At 40.4% G+C, this 23380-nt stretch overlaps 3 protein-coding genes across 4 annotated transcripts in view; 2 read left to right on the forward strand and 1 right to left on the reverse strand.

Moving 5' to 3' along the window:
• The window catches only part of LOC129777364 (60S ribosomal protein L9), a 432239-nt gene that overhangs the window by 312462 nt on the left and 96397 nt on the right, over positions 1 to 23380 (forward strand). The gene's annotated exons all lie outside the window — the stretch shown is intronic.
• On the reverse strand, positions 5505 to 10626 carry LOC129777345 (eukaryotic translation elongation factor 2). Of its 2 annotated transcripts, none has more exons than XM_055783573.1 (5): positions 10471 to 10626; positions 9454 to 9668; positions 7088 to 8922; positions 6590 to 6896; positions 5505 to 6343 (listed from the first exon to the last, which is right to left on the reverse strand). In XM_055783573.1, exons 1-5 carry the CDS (start codon positions 10471 to 10473, stop codon positions 6169 to 6171), a joined length of 2535 nt encoding a protein of 844 aa, XP_055639548.1. In that variant the 5' UTR covers positions 10474 to 10626; the 3' UTR covers positions 5505 to 6168. The 2 variants fall into 2 exon arrangements, with proteins under 2 accessions (XP_055639548.1, XP_055639549.1); XM_055783574.1 differs by lacking the exon at positions 10471 to 10626 and adding an exon at positions 10007 to 10159.
• Positions 19245 to 20209, forward strand: LOC129777366 (cyclin-dependent kinases regulatory subunit). The gene is made up of 2 exons (XM_055783607.1): positions 19245 to 19480; positions 19549 to 20209. The coding sequence occupies exons 1-2, from the start codon at positions 19422 to 19424 to the stop codon at positions 19718 to 19720; spliced, it is 231 nt and encodes a 76-aa protein (XP_055639582.1). The 5' UTR covers positions 19245 to 19421; the 3' UTR covers positions 19721 to 20209.

A 23380-nucleotide genomic window follows, 5' to 3' on the forward strand; every position in this document is an offset into this window, starting at 1 on the left:
TCACCATCATCGACAGGTATTCGCGATGGCCAGAAGCACTTCCAGTTCCTGACATGACTGCACCGACGATCGCTCAAGCTCTTGTCACTGGATGGATCGCTCGCTTCGGTGTGCCGCATAACATCACGACAGACCAAGGACGCCAGTTTGAATCATCCTTATTTTCTGAGTTGGTTCGCCTGCTCGGAATCAGCCATCTGCGGACAACGGCGTATCACCCCCAATCGAATGGCATCATCGAACGATGGCATAGAACGTTAAAAGCAGCCATTCTTTGTCACGATCCGAACCGATGGACTGAACACTTGCCGGTGATCTTGCTTGGTTTGCGAACAACCCATAAAGAAGACATCGGAGCATCGCCAGCTGAGATGGTGTACGGAACTACCCTCCGCATACCATCCGAGTTCTTCATCGACAACGCCTTAAGTCGGACCGAAGCAGATTTCGTCGTAAAGCTACGAGAAGCTATGCGTGATCTGCGTCCCAAGGACACGGCATGGCATGGGAACCGACCTGTTTTTGTGCATCAAGATCTGCAGACCTGCAAACACGTGTTCATTCGCAACGATTCTGTGCGTCTGTCGGTGTCTCTCCCGTACGATGGTCCGTTCAAGGTGCTGAGTCGGAACAGCAAGCATTTCAAGGTGAACGTCAAGGGACGGACGACGAATGTTTCCATCGACCGATTGAAACCTGCTTACACGATGGACGAGCAGCAACCGTCGCAAAGTAGCTTTAGTCCCGCGCCAACAGCCTCGGTTACAATTCCACAGACTAGGGTCACTCGTTCCGGGCGACGAGTTGTCATCCCCCTTCGCTACCGCTAGAGGGATGCCTAGTCTAGGAGGGGAGTACTGTAGCATCATCATCGTCGCATCACCGGTACGACAAACAATCATCGACCGTGCGAACGAGTCATCATCATCTCACGTACTCGATCGGTGCCAACAATTAAACAAATAATCCTTTGTTGTGTCTTTTGCACCCAATTTCTAAAGGGATTGTTTTCCCTGACTTGACCGGTCAAATAACATATATATATATATATATATATATATATATATATATATATATATATATATATATATATATATATATAGAGATTTAAAACTTTTCTTGATAAATCGTTGATTAGGTGAACAAACATTGCCCCCAATCAATCCATAAAAACAAAACGTCTGAGTGATGAACCCATATGCTCGAGGAAAAATATCAACCAACGAATTGCTCGTCTCGTTTTCTGGAATAGGGCCCGATTTATTCCGTCAAACCTAACTTCCGATGACTTCGAGTGTTTAGGCTTTTCCCAGTGTCTGGCTCTCCGCTTCTTGCTGCTGCCCGAGGAGCATTCTTGTGATTGGCCTCGTTCAATGTTGCTTTCGACATTCACTTGTTTGCCAAAACCGGAAGGGCCGTCCTCCGAGTCTTCTTCTTCTTCTTCAATGGCACTAACGTTCCTAGAGGAACTTCGCCGTCTCAACGTAGTATTACTTGCGTCATTTTTATTAGTACTTAGTTGAGATTTCTATGCCAAATAACACGCCTTGAATGCATTCTGAGTGGCAAGCTCTAGAATACGTGTGATCACAGTGCAAGTCGGAGGAAATTTCTTTGACGAAAAATTCCCCCGACCAGAACGGGAATCGAACCCGAACACCCGGCATGTTAGTTATGACGCTAACCACTCGGCCAAGGGAGCACCCGTCCTCCGAGTCACTCCCCCTTATTCTACGCGGCGAGTGACGTGAGATAACAAAGTTCTTCGCTTCATTGTTGAAGCTACATTACTTTTCAACTTCTTTTTGATACCCGAGTCGATAACATATGAGGACACGACTTCAAATCTACCCTAGTGACAAACTATAGTCACGCCATTCGCCTACGGGAATGCAGTGACTTGAGCCATCTCACCTCATTCGCTGCGCGGAATAAAGGGGACTATCTCCAGCATCCACATCACTGTCTCCACCGCTTGGGGGCATGATGACAAAGTCAATATCATTTGTTGACACTGGATTTTCGAAAGCGTTTTCGTCCAAATCAATCAGATAATTGTACAGCGCCTCCGGATTATCGAGAAGCTGATATATCCTATTGAGAAAGAAATATACCGTAGTTGCACAGCGTATGAAATTTCATACGCTCAAAAGTAAACATAGATTTTTTTGCTGTTTCATAATTTTCTTCGGATTTTCTAGATATAATTTTTCACACTCGTCTAGTAGTGTTGTGTCACAGATTTCAGCAATTTAGAATCCTTTAAGAGATAAAACTTTGATAAATTTATGTTTACTTTTGCGACTTCATTAAACTCAAACTTTGCAAGCATCAATACACAACAAATCAACAAAAATAACAGATAAAATGACACTGACACAAAAACACTATTAAATTGCCGTGTGGTATAATTTAAAATGCGCTTTAGTTTTATCAAAAACAGTTTTCAAAAACATTTTTGGCATTTTTGCGTATTCAATTTCATACGCTGGGCACTAATGGGAGGCGGTAACTTATCAAAGAGTGGATCAATGAGATTGAACTCGCGCTTATTCGTTTAGTGTGTGTTCTGAGCGAGCGTAAAAGAGAACAATGTTATCGCATCTGAATAAAAAAACGGATTTCTAAATAGGAGCTTTCTTCTTTATTCTATTTATTGCATATCTTTATTATTAGAATTGTATATGAAGTGTAGATTTCGGTGATGCTGTATTCTTTTTCTCAACTTTAAACGACTGCAAACTCAGCCAATGCCGTCTTTAAAACTTGAAAACCAACGTCTCTCTTACCCGTGTTTTTATCGTTCATATCGTTCAATCTGAAACCAAGAGAAACAAAATAATGCATCGAAATAGCCAACGTTATAATAGTCGAATTTTCAATCTTCGTTTATAGAAATAGTGATGACGTTGATGTTATAGGACATCCTTAATTCTCTGGGTGTTTGTATGTGAAGCGAACCTTACAAATGGTAGTAATGAAAAATCTTTGGCACGCTCTGGCTCGAATTGAAGATGGTTGGCTATGAGTTTACTCACTTCATGCTATGCGAGCAACTTTGCTGTAATTCTGTTTCCTCTATTATAGTATTAGACACAGTAGCTATTATGTATACTGACCAAATAGGGGTTTTCACTTGATGTGACAGTCGCTCGAATCGAAGGCACGCCACGAAATGTATAATGCATAGAATGAAGCAGTAACACGTTGTTTTAAATCCTTTATGCTTACGCTTTTTTTTTCTTACTTTTGTTGCCCACGTGCCAACCACGGCTTTGCTAATGGCGAATTCGTCTTTGTTTCCAACCTATTTTCGCAAGTTTCCATTTCACTGCTGTCAAAACGTTTCTTTATTCGCTTGGCTCAACCTAGTTTTAACCTGAAAACTTATGGGTTCGCACTGAGACATATCATCTGATATTTGTGTACATCGTGCTACTGATTTTGTGTTCTCGCTCTATACTCAATTTCGCTCGACTCGACAGGGATTGAGTTTCAGTCAAGCTGCACAATTTGAAATGGAGAATAGGGACTATTGTATCTCTATTGTTTAGATCTTTCTCTTATATACCAAAATGCATGCATACTCCACCCTCGATTTTCCGAAATTAACAAATTGCAATTTTAAGCCATAGAAAATGGTCAATCTGAAATGAAAACGAAAATGCAACTCCACCCTCGATTTTCCGAAATTAACAAATTGCAATTTTAAGCCATAGAAAATGGTCAATCTGAAATGAAAACGAAAATGCAACTTAGTAATCGTCTCGTATCTTTTAGGTTAGCTGCTGAGCGTTTCAATGTTTGTTTCATGGCAATATTGTCAGAAGAATTCAACTCGGTCACCGGAAATACGAACAGGTCCGTGAATATACATTTCATCACGTGATTTCTATTGCCGGAAAACAAAATTTTAATTGACGTAATTGTAATAATTCTTACCTTAAAAAAATGGAAACACCTCCAAACCCCACTTATGATGATCTGGAAAAGAAGAAAAATATTTCATTAGGCGGGTGTACTTATTGTTCCAAAACTTCATCAGTTATTGTTGTGTGAATTGTCAGAAGAGGTGTCAGAAATAAAATCGATTTTCAACTCATTATATATCAGAACAGGTCCATGATTTCTTAGCATCATTCAAATTTGAAATATAGGAAGGTTTAAAAAAATAGTTCTTACCCTTTTAAATAATTTGTCAGCTATGCATTTGAAAAAAGGTTTCTGTAAAATGAGAGGAAACCGGGATTAGAATACCGTTTAATGGTGAGATATGTCAATGTTAAAAAAGGTCGATTTCAGACCTTTTGAGCTTGAGTTTATGAAAATAATCTTCTTTTTTCATAGATTAAAAAACAATCATCATTGATTGAATAGAATGTGACAAAAGAAAAAATATGTTTACCTTGCCAATGAATGAAAATCTGTAATTCCATTTCAAATGCTCCTGTTCTTATTCACGAGTTTTTGCTTGTACTATTCAATGTAGAATGATTCTGTAAAATAAGAGAAAACAAAAATTATAACACTGATTACTGGTTCAAATATCTCAATGTATAAGAGATCTGGTTCAGACCTTTTGAGCTTGAATGTATGAGTATAATCATTTTTCATTGTTTTAAACAATCATCATTGATTGAAAAAAAATAATTAAAAAACGTTAAATATATTTACCTGGTCAATGAGCTGGAATTCCATTTCTGCTGTTTTTTCTGTTCATCAAAATAAAGCATCATAATGGTTACAACACTATTCGATTGTCTTTTTTTCAGACAAGAATTACGAGCTGTATCTATCAGCGCGTTCTGCAATTTTCCATGCAAACAAATTGTCATGCGATATTTCAACTGATTTTTATCTGTACATGTTTTTGTTGATTTTAGAGAGCTCAATGAAATTTTTTCCCCAAAAAGAAAATAATCGAGAAGAAACGTCCCGATGCAGGTCTTCTTTGGGATCTAAAAGACGAATAACGAAGCGGAGTAACGACCGAAATCTGCAATGAAAAAGAAAACTTTTTTTAGATTGTTATCTACAAACCGAGTGTGATAGTTGTGATAATAGATTTTCGTTGTCAGAAGAGGTGTCAGAAATAAAATCGATTTTCAATTCATTATTTATCAGAACAGGTCCATGATTTCTTAGCATCATTCAATTATAACAGATATAGATAAACGAGTGAAAGAGATCTTACCTTATCAAACAGTAGTTCGCGGTTGCATTCGGGATGATTCCTGTGAAGAAAAGAAAACAAAAATAAAAATAAACTGATTCCTGATTCAGTTGGTTCAATAAAAAAGAGGGCTGATTCAGACCTTTTGAGCTTGAAAATATAAACTTAATCATTTTTTCATAGCGTAAAATAATCATCCTGAATCAAATTTTTTTTTGATAAACGAAAAGTATATTTACCTGATCATAGAAGTGCAGCGATCCTTCCCTGGTGCTCCAGTTTTCTGTCCATCAATGATTTTTTCTTTCGATTTCAGTGCGATGATTCGAAATAAGTTTTCGTTTGTATTTTTTAATGTAAAATAAACGTCACTTGTAAAGAGTATAAAATTTGTCCAATTATCTCGTAGCAAAATAATGTTTACCAATATGTTGATTTGCTGAGTTGTGCCCTTGGAAGAAAAAGTGCAAAACTATCCCTGTCGAATAATATTTAGCCATATTTCAAGATGTGGTATCACCAAAACATAATCTTTAAAACAAAAGGAAAGTGAAACTACACTCATTCTGTTCCAGTTTTCAACATGATTTCTCATCTTCTGTATTCTCGGTTATATCACTGTTTCCATTATTGTTTGTTGATCATACAAGTATTTCGTTTCTTGATTGGTTGCTGTCGCCGGTTGATTTTTCATTTCGCTAACCCCAAGGGTCTGTGTGGTAGCGTTGTGTGTACTTGCAATGAGGAAAAAACAAGGTACGAACTATACTTTGCCAATTAAAGCAAACAAAAAACAAGCGGATTGGTTTTAGCAGTTGTAGAAGGATCGTCTCTCCAGTTTGGGTTGATACTGCTGACAGGTTTGTTGTGAGTGTGGGAGTTTTCTTGTAAACATTTATAAATTATTTCCTTTAGCTTAATTGTAGCAGAATATGCTTCATTCTTTCCACTCTTCTAGTTTGAATCGTGAGAATGTTATTTTAATAATAAAATGTTTACAATTTGTCCAAGTATTGCGCTAGATCTGGGAGACCTTCTTTCAGACCCTTACGCTTACGAATGTCCTGAACGATGTTGTATGGTTTGGTGTTGGCTTCAGTTGGATCTCCTGGCAGGATCTGCCAGTGATCGAACACGCACTGTGGGAACGCCTGTCCACCTGTGTTGGATCTGTAGCAGAAAGAAAGTGTTGTCATGAGTAGTGTTTCGTAACAGAAATGATTCTTTTTTCAAGCACGAAAAGCTTTGTCTAGTTCGACAGGTATTGTAAATTCTATAAGGAAGAAAAAACAATGTTTTTCAAACAAGTTTTGCTTTAGCAAATTCTACATGGCTAGCAATCATTGAACAGTTTGCTTTGCGCTTACACCAAATTTGCTATTATAACAAAAGTTGGGTGTAATTGGAGATACGTACCTCAAGTCAGCGGTGAATCCGAACGACTCATTGACAGGCAGATAGGCCTTAACGACGAACATGGGCGTGCCAGCGACTTGAGCTTCCTCAAATACGTGACCACGACGACGATTCAGTACACCATAGATACCACCGACAGCAACTTCTGGACATTGGATTTCGCATAGATACACTGGTTCCATCAAACGTGGAGCGGCCGTGATGTACGAAGCGTACAAGACACGACGAGCGGTAGGAATGATCTGGCCACCACCACGATGGATAGCGTCAGCGTGCAATGTCACGTCGTAAATGTTGAAACGTACAGCTGCAAAACAGGAGAATGTGTTAATGAAATTTAAAAATCCCTATAAACATTAATTAGGTCTTCCTCGGAAAAAAATCAGACCTTTTAAGCTTGAATATATAATTAACCATCAAATTTGTTTTATGGACTATAGAAAATCATCATTGAATAAATCTGAATATTAAATAACAGATAAGACAAAAAAAACCTACCTCGCATATTTTCTTCAGCAAGAACACCTTCCTTCGAGGCCCACTGGAAGCCAGCAACTACTGAATCCTTAATTTCGTTCAGGTATTGCACACCCTTAGTGCAATCAACAACGATGTTCGGGCCGGTTCCGTCCGGACCAAAGCACCAGATCTTACGGGCTTCGGTTACATCGTAATCGTACTTCTCTGCCAGATAACGGGCACGTACCTTGAAGTCGTCACGAGAGTTTACATCTCCGTTGTCAATATCCTCAGCCAAACCATCTGGCATTGGAACAGCCTTCATGAACAAGCGGTTGTGCTTGTTGGGCGACTTGGACAAACACATTTGGTCGGATTCGTCAGACACGGTTTCACGGTACGACACAACGGGATCGGATTTCTTCAGTGGAATACATGCATGATCTTCTTCCAAATCCTTCAGACAGATTTCCAGATGCAGCTCACCAGCGCCGGCAATAATGTGTTCACCAGATTCTTCAATGATACACTGCACCATAGGATCGGACTTAGCGAGACGCTTAAGACCTTCGACCAGTTTGGGCAGATCGGCCGGATTCTTAGGTTCGACGGCAACGCGCACCACAGGCGACACGGAGAACTTCATGACCTTCATGTTGTGGGCATCCTTGAAGGTGGAAATAGTACCGGTCTTCACCAGGAACTGATCAACACCGACCAGACCGCAAATGTTACCGCATGGAACATCCTCAATAGCCTCAACATAACGACCCATCATCAGAATGGTACGCTGGATACTTTTTTCGTACAAATCCTCTCGCTTTCCGGGAGTGAAGTTGGGGCCCATAATGCGGCATTTTTGTCCAGTGGCAACTTTACCGGAGAATACACGACCGAAAGCATAGAAACGTCCCTTATCCGAGGTCGGTACCATCTTAGACACGTACATCATGAGAGGACCTTCCGGGTCACAACTCTTCACAGCAACAGCGGCTTCATCGTCCAGCGGACCTTCATACAACATCTCCATACGGTATTTTTGAGCAACAACGGGTGATGGCAGATGGATGGCAATCATCTGAAGTAAAGCTTCACCGGCTGGCAACCAGGAACGCATCACAACCTTCAGCAAGGCCTTACCATCCTTGTCCTTGTCTTCATGTTTCAGGGTAACCTTGATCTTTTCCAGTAATTTTGGGATTTCGTCAGCTTTGTAGTTCATGATAGCATCGAACACTTTGTAGATTGGATCCAGAACGTACATCACAAAGGAACGCTTGTTATCGTCGTCCTTAACCTTGGCCCACTTCTTTGTCTTGGCGTTGAAGAAATTCTCTCCCCACAGACGGTTCATTAGCTTAACAACATCGATCTTAAACATAACGGCGTACATCTCAGCAAACTGCTTGAGGGTAAAGGCCCACCCGTGCAGACCCGATCCGAAACCGACGGAACCCTTCGATGGATCAACGCGAACCTCACCCATTGGGCCGCCGTCATCGTTGTAGGTGGCAATGATAACGTTAACGTTCTCCACGATACGTTGGAAGGTCTGATACAGATCTTCCGCTTCCAGCTGCAGCTCCAGCAAGGCACGGTCCATCTTGTTCATGAACAGGACCGGCTTGATACGTTCGGCGATGGCTTGACGTAGCACGGTTTCGGTCTGCACGCAGACACCGGACACACAATCGACGACGACCAGTGCACCGTCAGTGACACGTAGCGCGGCAGTTACTTCCGATGAAAAATCAACGTGCCCAGGGGAATCGATCAAATTGATCAAGAAACCCTTGCAGTCCTTATCGCGCTGATCGGGGTTGGTGATGAACACCAAATCCCTATCCTCTAGCTCGAAGTACATGGAGATGGCACTGAGGAAGAAAAACAAATAAATTTTGCTTACTGCATTGTGCTTCTATTTCAAGTGTTCGCGAAATTAACGATGCACTGAATATTGACCTATTTATGAGTATACATTCATGGTAGCACGCGCAAACTACACTGGAATCCTTGTTTTACGAATTTGGAATTACACAACAGTTGATGCAATATTTTATCGCGACTAGATTATTTTGAGATTTCGAATGCTTACAATGTATGCATTGGCAATAATCTGCAAGTCCCTAACAAAACACGACATAGCAAATATTGTAAAACTTGAAATACAAATTTTGGTTGACTAAATTCTTCGACATCAGAAACATTAAAGGAATGAAATGTATAACTTTCTCCACGTTGCTATCCATTGAATGTATCCATCATTGATGACACTAATACAAACAGGAGAATGAAAATTTACAATGAAATGACTAGAAAGTTCAGCTGGGAAAGTGAATGCAGTCTCTGTTCAACTTCCATGCCCAATTCCAGAGAATCAACAAAGATTAAAAAAAACAACTTACGTGGACTTGATGGTAATGCAACGTTCCTGTTCATCCTTACGGGTATCGGTGAAACGGGTCTCACCGGCCTTGGCACCGGCAATAATTCCAGCCTTCGATACAAGCGAATCGGTGAGTGTCGACTTGCCATGATCGACGTGAGCAATGACGGACATGTTACGGATATTCCGCTTCTTGTCCATCATGGCACGGATTTCATCTACGGTGAAGTTAACCTAGGTTAGGAAGAAAGAGAAAAAAAAGAATAAAATCAATAAACGTGCGTCTACAAAAATGACCCATCTCGCCAACAAAAAAAAAAACACAAAATCGATTTTAATCCTGTCAACCGCTGTGAGAATTTTTACGGTGCTTTCACATTTGTCTGCTCTACACTGAGAATCCCTAACCACGTCATACGGTTGCTTCTGCGTCATCTTTCTTCTATTTGCCTGCATCTGCGAGGGGGCATTTCATTTCGCCATCAGCTGTAATACCGTCTTTTTTTCTCAATGCAGTTACCGATCGAGATTGTGAAATGCACTTTTTGCACTATGCGCACTTAATATCCTACCATTTTGATAGCTTTTCAGACGATTCCAGGTGGAGACCGCAAACTTTCAACTATTGCTCTCTGTGCCACTGTACCAGGAGCAGAAAAAACGTGTTTTCCTCTTCTTTGTAGTGCCACTGCCTTTGTAACTGATGAATGGATCCTACTAGCGCACGAGAAAACAACACAACCGAACGTGATCTAAACTTGTAGCTGAATGTCTGTGGCCGGAAAAAGAAAGAGACCTCGCCGTCACTTTTCAGACCGATATTCTCTCTCTCTCTCTCTCGTATTCCCTCGCTCTCCTATCGACTGCCAACCATCGTCCGACATTTTGACTAGGCAATGAGGTATTTCACCACGATGGTTAATTTGGAATTGTAAATTTCACTAATAATTCTTCAATTATCGAAGCGATTTCAACGTTCCCGTGGATGATTCTTCCCGAAGCACCGATTGGCATGCAGAAAATGAGCAAAACTTACCATTTTGAATGTTTTCTGCTACGACTTTGCACGGCACCGAAAATCAGCTAACACGCTGTATGCGTGCACAGAGGCAAAAGAGAACGAGGTTGGCGAGTTGTAAACCTCGAGAGGGTCAATCGTGGCAGCTTTACTTAGTTCAGGCCGGTGTACCTTATATATGCTGTTAGTTGCCAGAGTTTGCGTTTGGCTGTGTGCCTAGGTGTTGCTCAATATCACGATTGAACTATAATTATGTTTACCTTTACGGAGCAAAATTATAGCAAACTCGATATTTCATAATATTGTTTTATATAAATTGAATCAGTTGTCGGATGTATTAATGCTCTAATCATAACATTTACTTGTACGGGAAGCTTAGAAAAATCGATGGACTCAATTGTCTATTTCATTTGAGGTGGACATGTTATGTTATAATAGATATTTCATAACAATTTTCAAGTCGAATTTGTATCTTTTTACACCTTTCATTAAAAATCCACACAACTGGGGCACCTTTTTTTTCATTTATTATTCTTTATTTATTCTAAGTTTTAATTGATTATGTATGTTATATTCCGATTTACGACCCCTTGGGGTCAATATCGGTTTCCCAGGGGTCGATGAGATCTAAAGATCGATCCCTATTAATTAACACAAGTTCATATTTGAAACTTCCAAGATACTGCATAAGTTTTGTTACGTGAACCAACTTGTTATAAGAATGACCGGAAGTAAAATATACGTGATTTGTTTTTGAGTTTTAGGTTACCTTATCATCATTTTCTTAGTTCAAAAACAAAATCCAGATTTCTCACCTATCGTTTACTTTTTGCGTTAGATCGCCAATAAAAGACGAAATGTGTTCCATTAGTATAATGTCAGATCACACACAGCGATAGTGACTCGCCATAAGCTTCGGAATCTTGGTCAAAAGATTCTCATACATTCATCTTATACTCTGCCTTTGACGAAACGATTTTGCTGATATAAAATTCACCTCCAGGAAAGTTTGTGAAAATCAAGTTCCCACTTTCTTGTTGATATAGACGAGGGCATACAAGAAACTACAAAATGGCAACAAATTTGCGAACAAAACGGTAAATATTTGATGAACATTTAATAATGATAACCATGCTAAAAAGGGATTTCCTTTGCTAAGATTCGCATAATGAATCTTCGCTTATTTCCTGTCGCTCTTTTCCCACCGCGTTGAGGTCAACTACCAACACCACAGAAGGTTACAGGTTCCACAATAACAAATGTAAAGTATTCATGTCTAGTGGTGACATTCGAGCTTGGATCCCAATCTATTCTTTATAAGATTAGAAAGCCCGTAGGCAGCTTAAAATTGCTAAGATGTGAATGAGATCTTGGCGTTAATTAATTACTTGAAGCACGTTGTCCAGACCCTAAAATTCTAAAAAAATTTCATGAATTTCCTTTATTCCCACTAAAACATATCACTATAATATAGAATCATCATCAGAAACAATTTTCGTATAAGATTTTTTCTCCACTTGCAGAAAAAAATATTTCCTTTTACATAAAATACTTATTTGATCCGAAAAAATTCACTTTCATTCGTAAATTAATTTTAAAAAGTGTGTTCTGAAAATCCATTATTGTTATTGTCGCTTAGCGTATACGTGAATTTATCAGAGCCAAAAGCTAGGGATGGATTGGATCTGTAATATAACTACAAGGTTGACGTAGGACTATCATAATCAAGTGATAATTTGTTTGAAGAAGTATATAAATCCATTCTCAATGAATGGATGAATGGATCTTTAAAAAAAATAAAAGCTAAAAGTTCTTGTAAGTGTGCGAGTGGATGAGGATTATTGGATTATTATTTTCTAACAGACTTTCGTCTGTTCGAATTTCATTCACTGTGTGAGTAAAGAGTTTAAGCGAATCCAATGTTTTCATGGCAATTCAATGCACTGTGGTAGATTACGGCCACCGTTGCAAATAAATGTAATGAATAAGTCTAAAAGCTCGTTATTCTTTTACATATGATTGATGCCTTGGTTACTTTATTCATTTGCTGTGTACTCACAACAAATGTGAACGGAGGAATTGTTAAGCCATCATTATATTTTACATTTTCCTTTGAACTTTTTGTAGCCCTTAGATGACGTGCTTCTCTGACCGCTAATCTGCGTGATTGGATTTGATTCACTTCAGGCGCTCTGTTTCGATTTGAATATTCATTGTTTGAGCAATCAACGTTATCGCAGCAAATAGTTTATCAACATTTTGCCTAATCAGTAAACAGTATGCGTAGGAGTTCAATAAGCCAAAGATACGAAGGCATACTTTCCAATGCCGTCTTGAATATCTGAACTAAAGCGTTGTGTTCGTGTAGTATTTTTTGGAATTCTTCGACATAGCAACTCCGATAAAACTTCAGTATCAATATAAATTGTTATCAGACACAATTTTGTCAGACTGCTCGATTTTGTAATCCTGGAGACTCCTGAAATGATTTTGCACAATTGAATGTTGTTTTAATTAAAGTTAATCAAATTACTATTAAAAAAATGTGTCGAAAGCATTCAAATGCAGAAACAACTAATGGATGGCCCTCCAGCACGAACTGGCGGATAAACTACCTTCGTCGTTCAAGATAGAATGGGGGAAATACCGTCGTAATCTACCACGTGTACACCTCGCAGCGTTTTCGAAATGGTTATACGAGATGGTGGAAATAGTCTGTCCGATTGCAAGCCTGCAATTGGGGGAAACCAAACCGGCCCGAAGCAGCAGAAAAAATTCTGCTTTCCTCAATGCGCACAACCAAGGAACATCAGATGATCCTGTGGGCAAGCCACGGGAACAGGTCACCACTGAGCGACCTGCCGTTACAACCAAGACATGTGTTGTTTGCAAAGGAAGTTGTTCCCATCTGGAGAAATGCAAGTGATTCGAGGAGCTGGGATATAACGCCAAATGGGCAGTAGTGAAGGAGTTCAGCCTGTGTAGGAAGTGCCTCCGCAAACACAACGGAACGTGCAACTCCAAACAGGTTTGCGGGAAGAATGGGTGCACCTTCAAACACCATTTACTTCTTCACATCATCCAGCGCGATGGGACCGCCACAAGTAGTTCCAACGCTTCGGAAACGACTGCTGTAAAAGTTGCTAAAAACACTTCGGTTCGCGAGTGCAACGCTCATCACAAGTCCGCTAACAAGGGGCTATTTCGAGTCGCTCCGGTCGTCATCCATGGTCCGAGTAAGTCCATTAAGACGTTCGCCTCCTCGACGACCGGTCATCACTCACCCTAGTGAATTCATCGCTGGTGCAAGAGTGAAGTTGCAAGGAGAAACTATACCCCTGTGCCTCAAGTGGACAGGCAACAAGCGGCGGATGGAGAACGACTCTATGAAGCTGGACCTCAAGATTTCCGGACAGGAGAAGTTCAGAAAAAATATCGAATTACTTGATCTATTCCATCAGACGGTAAATATGCAAAAGCTTAGCGATCAGTACCCGTATCTGCAGAGCATCCCGATCGAATCCTATAAAAACGTACAGCCTCGACTGTTGATTGGGATCCACAACGCAAATCTCACTTTTCCACTCAAAGGAAGGGAGGGAAAATGCATGAACCAATAGCAGCGAAGACACGTCTCTGTTGGATTATCCACGAAGGAAGTGAAACGATAGACGAACAACGAACACAGAACATTACGTCACTAACACGATCCTCGAAATGGATCAAGTGCGGCCCAGATAGTGCGTCAGACGAAAATAATTAATATTTATTGACGGCAATTGGCCAAGTTTAGGTTCGTCCCTTATCGCATGAATGTGCGAAGGGCCGAAAACGAAAAAATGCGAGTAAGCCAGAATGTTTATTTAGGTTCCTACGCGGGTGGCGTAGAGATTAGATGTTTTGCCGACTATAGTTAGATAGTGAAAATTTATTGGACTCCTTTAGCGAGAGCGAAGTAGGGAATAGGTATAGGACCGCAGAGATAAGCGGATAGTATTTACATGTAGGAAATAGCAGGCAGATAATCGATATGGGCTCGGTTGTCTGAGAAGGAAAGAGAGATCTTTTCTCTCCTTTATAGTTTTAACGCCTAGGTATGAATTCTTGCGTATATATATTCGGAATTCTGGCCTAGGAATTCAGTTCAATTTCTAATTTCAAACGTTCAACTCCATGTTAAAGTACACAGTAAACTTAGTTCGTTTAAATAAATTCAATTTAAATACAAGTAAATATCTGTATTTAAAACCGTAGTGCAAATTCGTTAAATCCGAAACCTTTCACCAGCGTTGGCAACCAGGCGCCACGCACCCAAGGCCAGAGCTCTTAACAAAGAAGAATCTCAAAAATAAAGGTATAACCAAAACGACAAAACCCAAATTTTCCCATCCGAAAGTAGTTACGAGTTTCACCCGGACGGACCAATCTGGAGCCGTCTGATTCTGAAACGTATTCATGATTACGGAAATTTTTGAAGGGGCTTAGCCCGTAAGAGATCAAACAAGTCCAGGGAAATAGGTTCCCTGGCTTCGTCGCATTTTGACTCAATATGTGATTCTTAGGCCTCAATTGCCAATATCTAGGGTAATAAGTTCCCTAGATTGAATCACGAAACGCTCGAGAGAGGACGAGCAAAAAATCTTGCGTTCATAGCAAGCATCTAGGGAATTTCGAGTTCCCTAGATTACACTAGGAGTATACAAATCGGAGAAGCGTTTATTCTCTATCGAAGACCAGCGTGCGCAAGAAATCCTGCAGTCAGCTGTCCAGACAAATACCGGTCGATACGAGGTTAGTTTGTTATGGAAATTCGACGAGGTTCGTCTACCAAACATGTTGCGATTGAAAAGAACACGTGTTAAGTAAAAGCGTCTATCTTTATTTCGTGCTCAGCTCAAACTAACTGAAGTGAAAAAACACGTTGCTAATAGTAACCATCCTAGTTCATGCCTACTGCAGTAAAAACAACTAGGGATGTTAATAAAACAGCAAACCAACGGTGCTGCGATGTTTCCACTGCTTGGAGGCGAGAATGAAGAAACCTGTATTCAACCCGAACAAACCCAGGAAGGTAAGAATCGTGTGGGATGCAGCAGCCAAAATAAATGGCGTTTCTCTTAACTCAATGCTCATGACAGGACCGGACTTGCTTACGCCTCTGGATTATGTACTCTATCGCTTCCGTGAATTCCGGGTAGGGCTCAGCAGCGACGTGAAGAAGATATACTTGCAGGTACTGATGTCCGAGAAAGATCAACATTGCCTCAGAGTGCTATGGTTCGACGACTCTTCCGGTGAACCAGACGTCTCCGTGACTCAAGTGATGCCGTTTGGTACCTGCTGCTCACCTAGTTGCGCACAATTTGTAAAGAATCTCAATGCGCGCAGGTTCGAAACGAAATTCCCTACAGTCGCACAAGCGATTATCAAGCAGCATTATGTGGACGACATGCTGGTAAGCGTCGAAACGGAACGGGAAGCTATCCAACTCGCCAGGGACGTGAAATTCGTGCACGCACAAGCGGGATTCGACATGCGAAATTGGATTTCCAATTCGCCTGCAGTTGTAGAGGCGATGAAGGAAGACAAAACAGCCGAGAAGAGCTTGAATCTCGCAGTGGAGTTGGGGACAGAGAAGGTTCTGGGAATGTGGTGGTACACATCTACCGATACGTTCATCTACAAGCTCTCGTCAAAGCACGACCGAGAGCCTCTCGAAGGTCAATTCGTTGCATTCCGCATCAGCGAAATCCTGGAAACAACAGAAGCAGCAGACTGGGGGTACAAGCGGTCGAAAGAGAACGTCGCGGAAAGGATACTACCGACGAAGAATTTCGAGCAAACATCTTCTACCACCAGGCAGAACCTGCGCCAGTGATAAACGTTGAGAATTACTCGTCGTGGAAGCGCTTGTTGCGCGCAATCGCCACAGCACTGAGAGCCGCTCACAACATTCGCCAGAATTCGGATAACGGGAAACGGATCACTGGCCCACTGTCTGCTGAGGAGCTCCAACAAGCCACTATCTACCTGTATCGACTAGCTCAAGTGGATGCTTTCCCGGACGAGATAGGAATTCTCAGCGCAGGATCTGAGGAAAAGACGTTGTCGAAATCAAGCTCAATCCACAAATTCAATCCGTTCTTGGATGAGCAGAAGGTACTGCGAATGCATGGAAGAATCAGCGCGTGTGAATATGCTTCGATGGATGCTAGGAATCCGATTATCCTCCCAAGAGATCATCACGTCACATGGCTGATAGTCCAGGATTTTCACGAACGTTACCATCATCAAAATCACTCGACTGTCATAAATGAGTTGCAGCAGACTTTCCGGATTCCGAGAATCAGACGACTTTTCCAGCGAGTCAGAACGAAATGCCAGGAGTGCAAAATTCAAAGGGCTACTCCACGTCCTCCTCCGATGGCTGATCTTCCTGCGGCAAGGCTGGCGGCATTCACCAGACCGTTCTCGTTCATCGGAATTGATTATTTCGGTCCTATGTTAGTGGTGGTAGGGCGTCGAACTGAAAAGCGATAGGGTGTGCTTATAACGTGCTTGACTATACGGGCGGTACACATTGAAATCAGTGCGAATTCGTGCATCCTGGCATTGAGGAACTTCATGGCACGGCGAGGCGCACCAATACAAATATTATCCGATCGTGGTACAAATTTTACAGCGGCGAGCAATGAAATAAAAGCGACAAATAACAAGCTTGAGGTGGCACTCAAGAAGATGGATCAAGCGGAGGTTATTAGAGAAATCACCAGTCCAGAGACGGAATGGAAGTTCCTACCTCCAGCGTCTCCTCATATGGGAAGATCCTGGGAAAGGCTGATTCAGTCAGTGAAGAGGAATCTAACGGCGATGAAACCAGAGCGGAATCCAACGGATGAAACTCTTCAAAACATGCTGACAGAGGTAGAAAATGTCATCAACTCCCGTCCGTTAACCTACGTGCCGATAGAAGATCCTGAAGCCTCAGTTCTCACCCAACCACTTCTTTTTGGGTTCTTCAAGTGGTCTCAGGCCGGCCACGATCTTCGACGACAGTGCAGTGGTTCTTCGACGGTCCTGGTGCATATCACAGGTCGAATCGAACATCTTCTGGAAACAATGGGTGCGTGACTACCTGCCGGACCTCACGAAGAGGATGGTGGTGGTCGATCCAGGACTGCCAAGAAATTGTTGTCCCAAAGGACGGGTAATTTCAGTAAACAAGAGCAAAGATGGGCAGGTAAGGTCGGCGGCAGTACAGACCCAGGCGGGCATCTATGAGCGACCAGCGACGAAGCTTACGATTCTTGAGGTGCGACACGATGAGGAGGTAAGCCAGGGGTCTGGCATACCTGGGGGGACTGTCACGACCCCTTGGTCGGCTCGTCTCACCTTGAGATATGAACCACCTTGCATTCAGCGGGAGCAGCGAGAAACGTCAACGTACGGGCTCTCGGACGTAAATTTGTCATATTTTTTTTTGTTTTCTCGATTCTTCCTCGGGCACCATTCTTAAAAAGAAAAAAAATTATAGTGGATTAGAGAGCTGAATTTAAAAAGAAATTGATTATTAAATATACTTACCTTACTTGCTAAATACTTACCTAGTGCGAACTTTATAGTTATTTAGTGCTAAAAGTACATTTGCGAAGTGCTATATGTATACAAGGTGACTATAATATTTACATGAGATACAGGAAAATTACCTCATCAACTTACCGACATAAACCTACGTATAATTATTCTCATAGATAACCTCAAGATAACGGAAAGACTTGAAAGGACATTGAAAGGACAAAAAAGAAAATTGGAATATTAAAATCGTGTTTATGAATAAACAGATTGTTTATCCGGAAACTTTCCTTTTTCCTCGCCGTCTCGTTGGCCTATTGCCAACAATGATCATTCTCTAAAATCGTCTCAGTCTCTCTAGCTATTTCATTCTTAATCTCTACTCTTAGAAGCTGAAAACAATGATTCTCCATTACCAATGAAAGCTTTATCGCTCACCGTTTATGGGAGTTTCATTCAGAATATATATTTCAGTGAAGAAGTTCGATGATACGGAAAAATGTTAGACATAACAATTTTTTGGATTAATATGGAGTACCCAGAATGAGCGGAAAGTTAAACATTCATGTAAATGCAGAACAGATTTCATTTGTTTTTGAAAACAGATCTTAATGTACTTTTAACAATTTGAGTGCGGAGCGAAATATGCCAGAATGCGAATGAGTTTGGGTATATTTCTAAAAACCTTAGCTTTTCAAGTGCCATTTTGAAAATTCATCGAAAAATAGATGAGCAATAAGCGATACAATCTTGACTTTTTCAATCTGTACCCCCAATATGTTCCCAAAAACAAATTTCTATGTTAAAAGGTGCTCCCCGCACTCAAACGGTTAAGAAATGTTTGTTTAATGTGTCTACGTGTACAGTATCTATACCTCCACCCCTCTCACCGTGGACATTTTCATGCAACCCTACACCCCCCCCCCAATGTTGTCCACGTATTATGTGTACAGTCCCTCAAAATTTACATTTACTTAAAATAAAAGTGAAAAAAATGAAAAATGTTCAGCGGGAAGATTTAAAATTTACGAATTCCCGCTATATAATTGAATAAAATATTGATTGGAAATTAGTATTCGATATAATGGGAATTATGCATCAACATGGACTAATCTAGTACTACAAATTATTCCACACCAGTGGGTATGAAAACAGTCAAAATTGAAAAAACGCAACCTCTTTGCGTTCTGGTGGGCATGGAGCTGAATAAAAATATAACCGCCACCGCGAAAGGACTTTCAAAACTCAAAAAACAAAGCAACAGACGAAAGCTCACTCATTATCCTCGAGGTGAGGTTAAACGGTGATATTGTGGTATAAAAATAGGCAGTTAAAAAGACGGCTGCTTTCGTGTAAATAAAACGATTTTACATTGTGTGTTCGTGTAATTATTTATAATGAGCGTAAAAGACATTTACTACTCCGATAAATACTACGACGATGTGTATGAGTACAGGTATGTTGCAACTCAATGGCGTCCTTAAAGCTTGTGAATCTAACCGGTTTACTTGTTGTTTCCGATAGACACGTCGTTCTACCAAAGGATATTGCGAAACTAGTTCCAAAGACACACCTAATGAGTGAAAATGAATGGAGATCTATTGGTGTCCAACAGTCTCGCGGATGGATTCACTATATGATCCACCAACCGGAACCCCATATCCTGCTTTTCCGACGACCCATAACAAAGGCGTAAAATTCCGATACAGCGGAACGTTGGCGGAAGTGTCTACTGTCTGTCGGGTTGATCTATATCGTCTAGTTCACGCTTCTAGAACAGTCTGGAAGTCTATGATTTGATCCTGTTCGAATAGTCATTAGTCAGACCGGCTGCCGGTCGCTTCCACCGTTAGGCTATGTTCGGATTTGTTAAGGCTTCTCCCATTTTCTCTTTCACAAAATTAAGTTAAGATTATAGTGATTGCGAATCTGTAGTAGTATTTAGGTAGTCTCTTTATCTGTAATGTTCGGGTCGAACAGGAGTGTAAGAGAAACATCGAGATAAGCAGGTAGCGGCCAAAACAAAAGACAACAATTGTACAGAATCCTAGTAGTAACATGCTCCTCGCTCGTCTTCAAACAGAAAACAACCGTCGAAGGGTGTGCGTGCCTTTTCTTTTAACTAGAGTAACAAAATTAACGTTATTTGTAAGCTAATTTTAATAAATATTTTAATTTTATCCTATCGATTGATGATGATTTCTGAGAGAATGCTCCCTTTTGTTTCATTTGACCTTTTACTTTGCTTGTGTTCATGTTTTTAGTATTATTTTGTAGCATGCTGGGTGATAATTCAATCATCCACATTTTCTCGATCATTTGGCAAGCAACAATGCTCGATTCTTATTATCCAAACTATAGCTCTGGTTTTATTCTTTTCTGTTTGAAAACTATAAATCTACGAGGTGTCACCATTTCTCAGCAATTGGAAGCCAAAAAGTATGAACGGAATATTTCTAAGTATTGCCCACGCTCATTTCATTGGATCTTTTCCGTCACATTGTGCCACCCATCATCAGTACATTAGTTAGGAAAGCCGGGAACACACCATGAAAATTCCAACTGCGCTTGGATTATGAGAGCGTCCCGCTAATCAAACAACCACTGTTCAAAGCCAAACCAGTGTCACCGATCTGTTGGAGACGGCCGGGTCCCATGGTGTGACTGAATTAATCCTATCCGGTTGTTTTGATAGGTTCTAATTTGAACAATGTTTCATTGGAACTGACAATGTATGATATATGCGTTGGGAGATGAAATTTCACCCCAATGCCATTGTTATACCCGGTTTGATATGGGAGGAACATCTCTCGCATCAGTACAAGTGGGAGAGTAGTATTTATCATATTTATTTTATCCGTGGACCAACCAAGTTGATAATCTCCATGACAATCATAAATTTTCCAGCGCAGATAAAACGATAACAAATGATGTTAAATAATCGCGCAATGCTATTATTTTCAACGTTTAATGGATCTAATTACAATCACCGAGCGTGGACCTTGTGATGTAGATCAAATGCAGTGCTACTGAAATGTGCGTGAGCGTGTGCGGAATACAATTGGCGCAATTTATGTGGATATAGTTCAAGAGGCGTTTAAGAAGTAATGGAATTTCCTGTGTTGAAAAATCAGCCTATGGTAACTGGCTGAATGGAACGCAGATCATGGTTGGTTTAGGATCCAAGAGATTATGCTTTGAAGCCGTACGTATATTACAACTTCTCAATTATTCCGATATATGGATGAAACCCGGAATCAAAAAAATTGAAAGCAGTACAGCTTTCTAATAAATAAACATTGAAAGAATTTGATGATCATTGAATATTGCTATAGGTTGAGTGCACCCGTGGCCGAGTGGTTAGCATCTCACATTATCATGCCGGGTATTCGGGTTCGATTTCCGTTCTGGCCGGAGGGTTTTTCTCAGAGAAATTTCCTTCGACTTGCATTGTGGTCACGCGTATTTTAGAGCTTGCCCTCGGAATACATTCAAGGCGTGTTATTTGGCTTAAGAAATCTCAAATAAGTATTAATAATTGACGCTAGTTAATATACACATTGAGACGGCAAAAGTTCCACAGGGAACGTTAACGCCATTCGAGAAGAAGAAGAAGATAGGTCAGTGGTGGCTAGGTATATAGTGTGTTGCGGGCCAAATCAAATTTTTCATCATGGCTGCGGGCCGTAATGATTTTCTTTTTCCCAGTACTGTTTATGGTAAAATGTAAAATATACGGATTTAACCGGTTCTTTCTATGGCTCACTATAGAATTTAAATTAGAAACTGTTTTGTTTTATAATGTGAAGACGGTATCGAGGTTAAATCGGATTTTCTATCAGTCATTAGAAACCTATTACAATATTTATTATTTGATTTCAATATAGAAAATGTGAGATACAAACATTAGGGTGGCAGCGAAAATGGTCATGTCAAATTTCAAAAATCGACCATGTGCATTTGGTTTATTGACCCAAAAAAATGACCTGTGCAAAGCTTCAGCTCAATCGGACATGATTTGGGGGTGCCTCAAAGCGCTCAGAGTTTTGATTTTTTTATCCCCGAAAATCTTCCAAGGGGGGAGTAAAGTAAATTTGGAAGATTGATTTTTTTCATTCGGTGCCAAATGACTTATGGCGGGTTTACATTAGGGAGATCTATAGCTATAGATGGGTTTATTCACGTGAAAATAGGTGTAAACAGGTGAGAATAAATATGATACACTTATTCGAGGTATATATAACTTGAATAAATTCAGCATATGTAAACGCTTGTGAATTTTTCACTGGTGAGAAATCACTAATGTTGGATGCAGTTCTACATCAAGTCAATAAATTCACCGAAAATATGAATATATTCATTATAGAAGTTCACGCTAGTGTAAACGGTTGATGCGACTTCTATATATCTCATCATATTTCTTCACATGAATATATCATTAGTCTAAACCCACCCTTAAAAATGCATGAAACGTCGAGATCTGGTGTCATCTCGAATAAAATTTTTTGGCCGAAAATCGACCTTTTGGGACTTAGCTGAGAGGCAATGAAGGTATGGAAAAAAACAATTATCGAATTTAAAGAATCGACCATGTACAATTTGTTTATTGGCTCAAAAAATGACCTGTGCAAAATTTCAGCTCAATCGGACATGATTTAGGGATGTCTCAAAGCTCTCAAGGTTTTGACTTTTTGGCCACTTAGGTCCCAAAAAGTCGATTTTCGGCCGACATGTTTTTTCGGATAACACCAGATCTCGTTTTATGCATTTTTAAATCATTTGGCATCGACGAAAAAAATTTAAAAAAAAATCCTCGAAAATACTCCCCCCTTAGAAGATTTTTGAGGACGAAAAATCAAAACTTTAACCGCTCTGAGGCACCCTTAAATTATGTCCGATTGAGCTAAAACTTTGCACAGATCATTTTTTTTTGAGCCAACAAACAAAATGTACATGGCCGGTTTTTGAAATTCGATGATGATTTCTTTTCCATACATCCATTGCCACCCTACTGTATATATTTCTAATTTCTAGAAAACAAATCAACCCTTCCAAGTTCTAGAATACTCGAAATGTTCAAATAATTCCTCTTCTTATCAGCAAAAAAACATTCGAAGACCATTGACATTTCATCCCCTGTTATATAACAGGAACATGCCCGAGAATCACCCACATGTTCTCCTCGTGTTATGGCGGGTTTACATTAGGGAGATCTATAGCTATAGATGGATTTATTCACGTGAATATAGGTGTAAACGGGTGAGAATAAATATGATACACTTATTCGAGGTATATATAACTTGAATAAATTCAGCATATGTAAACGCTTATGAATTTCTCACTGGTGAGAAATCAC

Source organism: Toxorhynchites rutilus, chromosome 3 (genome assembly GCF_029784135.1).
Source record: "Toxorhynchites rutilus septentrionalis strain SRP chromosome 3, ASM2978413v1, whole genome shotgun sequence".
Classification (NCBI taxonomy): Eukaryota; Metazoa; Arthropoda; class Insecta; order Diptera; family Culicidae; genus Toxorhynchites; species Toxorhynchites rutilus.

Bases quoted from the DNA above. Each gene is read 5' to 3' on its own strand.
- LOC129777345 (XM_055783573.1), bottom strand. The intron at 8,923-9,453 runs GTAAGTTGTTTT...TTTCTTCCTCAG, and splicing joins TGCATTACCATCAAGTCCAC to TGCCATCTCCATGTACTTCG. The intron at 6,344-6,589 runs GTACGTATCTCC...TTTCTGCTACAG, and splicing joins GGATTCACCGCTGACTTGAG to ATCCAACACAGGTGGACAGG.
- LOC129777366 (XM_055783607.1), top strand. From the start codon at position 19,422: ATGAGCGTAAAAGACATTTACTACTCCGATAAATACTACGACGATGTG. The intron at 19,481-19,548 runs GTATGTTGCAAC...TGTTTCCGATAG, and splicing joins GACGATGTGTATGAGTACAG to ACACGTCGTTCTACCAAAGG.